Source organism: Ictalurus furcatus, chromosome 1, assembly GCF_023375685.1.
Source record: "Ictalurus furcatus strain D&B chromosome 1, Billie_1.0, whole genome shotgun sequence".
NCBI classification, from domain to species: Eukaryota; Metazoa; Chordata; class Actinopteri; order Siluriformes; family Ictaluridae; genus Ictalurus; species Ictalurus furcatus.
The window spans coordinates 10,467,690-10,472,754 of NC_071255.1; the positions used below are offsets into that span (position 1 = coordinate 10,467,690).

Sequence of the window (5,065 nt, forward strand, 5' to 3'; positions counted from 1 at the left end):
CGGTAAAATAGATTTTAGACTTAGAGGAGTTTGAGATGTATCTTGTATTGCTATTTTAGAACTTGTTTCACAATGTATTCTCTATACCTGCCTGTCAGTCACAGCTTCACTCAAACTCCAAAGTTCACTGAATAACATAAATGGATTTGTAAACAACTAATTGATATTCCCTGAATATTTTCACCATATAAATATCTGGATATCTGGCAGTGGGGGCTTAGCGGTTAAGGCTCTGGGTTACTGATCAGAAGGTCGGGGGTTCAAGCCCCAGCACTGCCAAGCTGCCACTGTTGGGCCCTTGAGCAAGGCCCTTAACCCTCTCTGCTCCAGGGGCGCTGTATCATGGCTGACCCTGCGCTCTGACCCCAACTTCCTGGCATGCTGGGGTATGCAAATAAAAGAATTTCACTGTGCTGTAATGTATATGTGACCAATAAAAACTCATTGTCATTATTTACCAATATTTACTCCTTGTTTTCTTTGTTCTCGGTCCAGGTCAGAGTGGTGCTGGTAATAACTGGGCTAAAGGCCACTACACAGAGGGAGCAGAGCTGGTGGATTCTGTCCTGGATGTGGTGCGTAAGGAGTCCGAAAGCTGCGATTGCCTCCAGGGCTTCCAGCTCACCCACTCGCTGGGTGGCGGCACTGGATCTGGTATGGGCACACTGCTCATCAGCAAGATCCGCGAGGAGTATCCCGACCGCATCATGAACACCTTCAGCGTGGTGCCTTCTCCTAAAGTGTCTGACACAGTGGTGGAGCCCTACAACGCAACGCTGTCCGTCCATCAGCTGGTGGAGAACACAGATGAGACATACTGCATTGACAACGAAGCTCTGTACGACATCTGTTTCCGCACTCTGAAACTTACCACTCCCACTTACGGCGACCTGAACCACCTTGTCTCTGCTACCATGAGTGGCGTCACCACGTGCCTCCGCTTCCCCGGGCAGCTCAACGCTGACCTGCGCAAGCTGGCTGTCAACATGGTGCCCTTCCCGCGTCTGCACTTCTTCATGCCTGGTTTCGCACCTCTTACCAGCAGGGGAAGCCAGCAGTACCGCGCACTCACCGTGCCCGAGCTCACGCAGCAGGTATTTGATGCCAAGAACATGATGGCTGCCTGTGATCCACGCCACGGTCGTTACCTGACCGTAGCCGCCGTCTTCCGCGGCCGCATGTCCATGAAGGAGGTGGATGAGCAGATGCTCAACGTGCAGAACAAGAACAGCAGCTACTTCGTGGAATGGATCCCCAACAACGTCAAGACAGCCGTGTGTGACATCCCACCACGCGGTCTCAAGATGGCCGTCACCTTCATCGGTAACAGCACAGCCATCCAGGAGCTGTTCAAGCGCATCTCTGAGCAGTTCACCGCCATGTTCCGACGTAAGGCCTTCCTGCACTGGTACACAGGAGAGGGCATGGACGAGATGGAGTTCACTGAGGCTGAGAGCAACATGAATGACCTGGTGTCCGAGTACCAGCAGTACCAGGATGCTACAGCTGAAGAAGAGGGCGAGTTTGAAGAGGAGGCTGAGGAGGTCGCCTAAGAAGCGGAGACGCTTGAGAAAGGGCAGGGGAGTGGGAGTGGGAGCAGGATTCGGAGGGAGTAGGGGGAGAAAAATGTAGCACAGCACATGCGGAATCAACCGTAAGTGTCTTGAAGTTAAAGTTAGCACTAGACAAATGGGGCCAAAACAACCAGAGGAGCCTTGAACAAATGTTCTTGAGCACAGAATAATAACACTAGTAGTAATAGTTATTCATTACAAATCTGTTTTCATTTCTTTAACGTACCAAGGTCTTCACTCCCTCCCTATTCACAGCAGAAAAGGTATGATGTGGGCTATTTACCCAGATTAAGTTCAATCCTACCCTAGAAAGGATTTTCAGTGGAGAAATCACTGACACCAGTTTTAAATTTATGTTTGGGAAACCAGCCATATTGATCTGGCCAATACACTCACTGCCCCATAGGCAGAACTGTGCAGTCTGGATAATACCAGATAAATATACACATGTCCAATAACGAAGCTGTGATGGAGATGGGGGGAAGGTTCCCTAATGATGATATGAGTGTTCAGACCCATCATTTATTTTCTTTTTCTTCTTCCCCCCCCCTTCTTGTCTTACTGTTTAAACAGTCACAGGAAACGTGAAAACCCCAGAACAGATTCAAGTTAAAATGATTCTAAAAGTGTTTGTGTATTCCTCCTAATGGGAGTGTTGCACTAACATTGGACAATTTTGCACAATGATGCCACTTCAACATGTCCTCATTCACAGTATTCAGTCAAATGGTTTACAAAGTGTGCAGGGTTTTATGGAATGGTGGAAGGTAAATCAGAAAAGTGCAGGAACAAGGATGAGATTTCGATTGAGAGCGTTGTTCAGTCTTTTTGCCTGGACGCCAACCAACGTCTGCAGAGGGAAAGCCTGGACGGCATCGGTGGTACAGGAATGTAGAACGGATCATGCGGGAAAACTTGAACTTTAAAAAGAACGATTTTAGAAAGGTAATAAGAAGGGAGTACAATTTTTTACATAATACTATAGAGAACGTGCATCCTGTATCTGAGCCCAAAGCTTTTTAAAAGTTGTTTTTAGCATGTTTAGTTTCTTTTTCATCATGAGGTGTTAAGAATGTCCCTTACATTTTATACTTCGATTTCATAATGGAAGGACCTGAGCCTCTGGGAAAAAAAAAAAAAACAATAAAATAAACAAATGAAACACTGTCTACTTTTCTGATTGCTTCTTTCACATATATTTCTTTAAGACAAATACATGGCAACACAACATTTTATAGGTTTAGCTCATCAAATAAAAAAGTACATTTACTATATTATATTACTAGCAAAGAAAAAGGGTCAAAATAAAAGCAGAAAATTCACAATGATATGAAAAAAAAACCCCACATAAGACAAACGTAATGAACTGCAAATATGTCAGAGATGAAGCAGCTTTAGTCGTCAGGCAGATTTACTTCTGATGTTTTGCTCAGTCTCTGGTAAGACACTCCTAAACAGCTGGAAGTAAGATTTACACCGTTCTGTTTAGACTTTAATAGGCCTGGATCCAACACAAAACAGCTGGATTTAGGCCACAATAACTCTGCAAACTCTGCACTTTTTTTTAGACTTGGCTTTAGAATATGTCCTTAGCTAGCAAGCAGTTGAGTTCGAGTTGAGGCCAAGTCCTTAACCAATCGAGTCCGAGTTCAAAAGGGGCAGAGTTGGACTTAAGTCTGAGTTCTTAATGGTTGAGTCCAAGTCGAGTCCGGCCGAGTCCAGAAAGTAATTAGATTGAAAAAAGATTTGAAATTGCAATTGTAAACTCAACACTGAGCTGGCTGTTAAATTAATATTTTAACCTTCATAAACCAATGGCAACACAAATGTAACAAAAAAATACCACTATTACATCGTCCAATGCCATTTAATATTTTTATTTCACCTCAACTAGTTTCCTATCAAAAATGGTTTTAAAGAAAAAAAGGGATATAGAGGTATATGTAGAACTTTTATCATATTACAAGTGTATGAAAATACAAATGGAGCTGTTCTGTTATTGTATCATACTATATTGTGTCCTCCAGTTCGCGTTGACATTTCAATGATTTAATGCCTCTCCCCCACAGTTATATTGGCTGAGAGAGAGAGAGAGAGTACAGAGTAGAGCTACATTTAGCAGCATGTTAATACAACAAGCTTCATGCTTTATTATTGCTTTTAATCTGTCTATGAATGACAACAAACTCATTTCTGAACACAGCTCTGTTCTGGTAACTTTTTTTCATTTTCATTTCTAAAATGAAAAATACAAAAATCCCTATCAGCAGGGTTTATGATATTTACTACATTAAGAAGTACATTTCACATTTTACTTGAAATTCAAGACTGGAATCACCAAATGCTGATGTTTAGGGGTGGGCGATATGACTACAGTCTTATTTCATGATAACGATACGTTTTCTCAGGTAGGTCTATGAGTAGTATCGAATTAAGAAATACTACAGAAATTGAATAAAGAAATTAAATGTAAGATAAAATAGACTTCACTATATGACATATACAGTGATTCTGATTAAATGTACTGAAGTTATTCAGTCAAATGAGTGAGTGAGTGATTTTCTCTTTGTCTTTTGTTGTTTGATTAACATTAATGACAGACATCAGCAGGTTTATTAGACTGCTGTCACTTTAAGACCTAATGCACAAATCTAATATACTGTATTGACACTCCGATTTCTTTCCCAATTGTTTACATTCACTTAAGACATATCTGACTGTGTTTGCATGAATACTCGGCCAGACCTGCATTTTTACATGATGTGTGTGTATTTATTTGACCGTCCAAGCATAACAAACTACTAAAGAGAATCTTAATTTTATTATCTTAATTTTATGCTGACATCTGACCCTGCAAAAACTCATTTCATGGAGGTAGCTCCACCCCTGCAACCCCATCTCACCCATATATATATATATAGATAGATAGATAGATAGATAGATAGATAGATAGATATACATGTGTGTGTGTGTGTCAAACATTGGCACGCGCTAAAATTACTGAAAGAACTACGAGATTCACTTTGTAGTGTATTTTTTTAGGTGTTGTAGAAAATCTCTCCAATCTAACTCAAAAACTTACAGAGACAAGGGGTTATAGATGGCAAAAGATCAAAACTGAGACCTCTGGAGATAGTCTTAAATATAATCATTACAAGGGCTTTTACAATCACTGCGTTTACATGGACAACAATAATCCACTATTAACCCGATTAAGACAATACTCTAATTACGAAACTACCATGTAAACAGCAATTTTTAATTACCTTAATGTGATTAAAGTCGTACTCAAAGTAAGCACTAATCGAATTAAGACAGGTGGAGTACTCCTGTTTTAGTCGCATTATCAACGTGTATTACATGTAAACACCTTAATCACACTATTGACGTCGTGTGAGAGTTTTCATCGCATTTTGCGACAGGACACGGTCACACACGGCAGTTCTCAACATTTTACGGCGAACCAGAGAGTTCGGCTGCGTCCCAAACCG

The 5,065-nt window shown here is 41.4% G+C and overlaps 1 protein-coding gene across 1 annotated transcript in view; it reads left to right on the plus strand.

The window, feature by feature from the left end:
• tubb5 (tubulin, beta 5) overlaps positions 1–2,146 on the plus strand; it is a 5,364-nt gene extending 3,218 nt beyond the window's left edge. The window contains exon 4 of the mRNA XM_053624741.1: positions 496–2,146. Coding sequence (XP_053480716.1) covers positions 496–1,553 — 1,058 coding nt within the window. The 3' untranslated portion in view covers positions 1,554–2,146. The remainder of the gene's footprint in view (positions 1–495) is intronic.
• Positions 2,147–5,065: the final 2,919 nt, after the last annotated feature.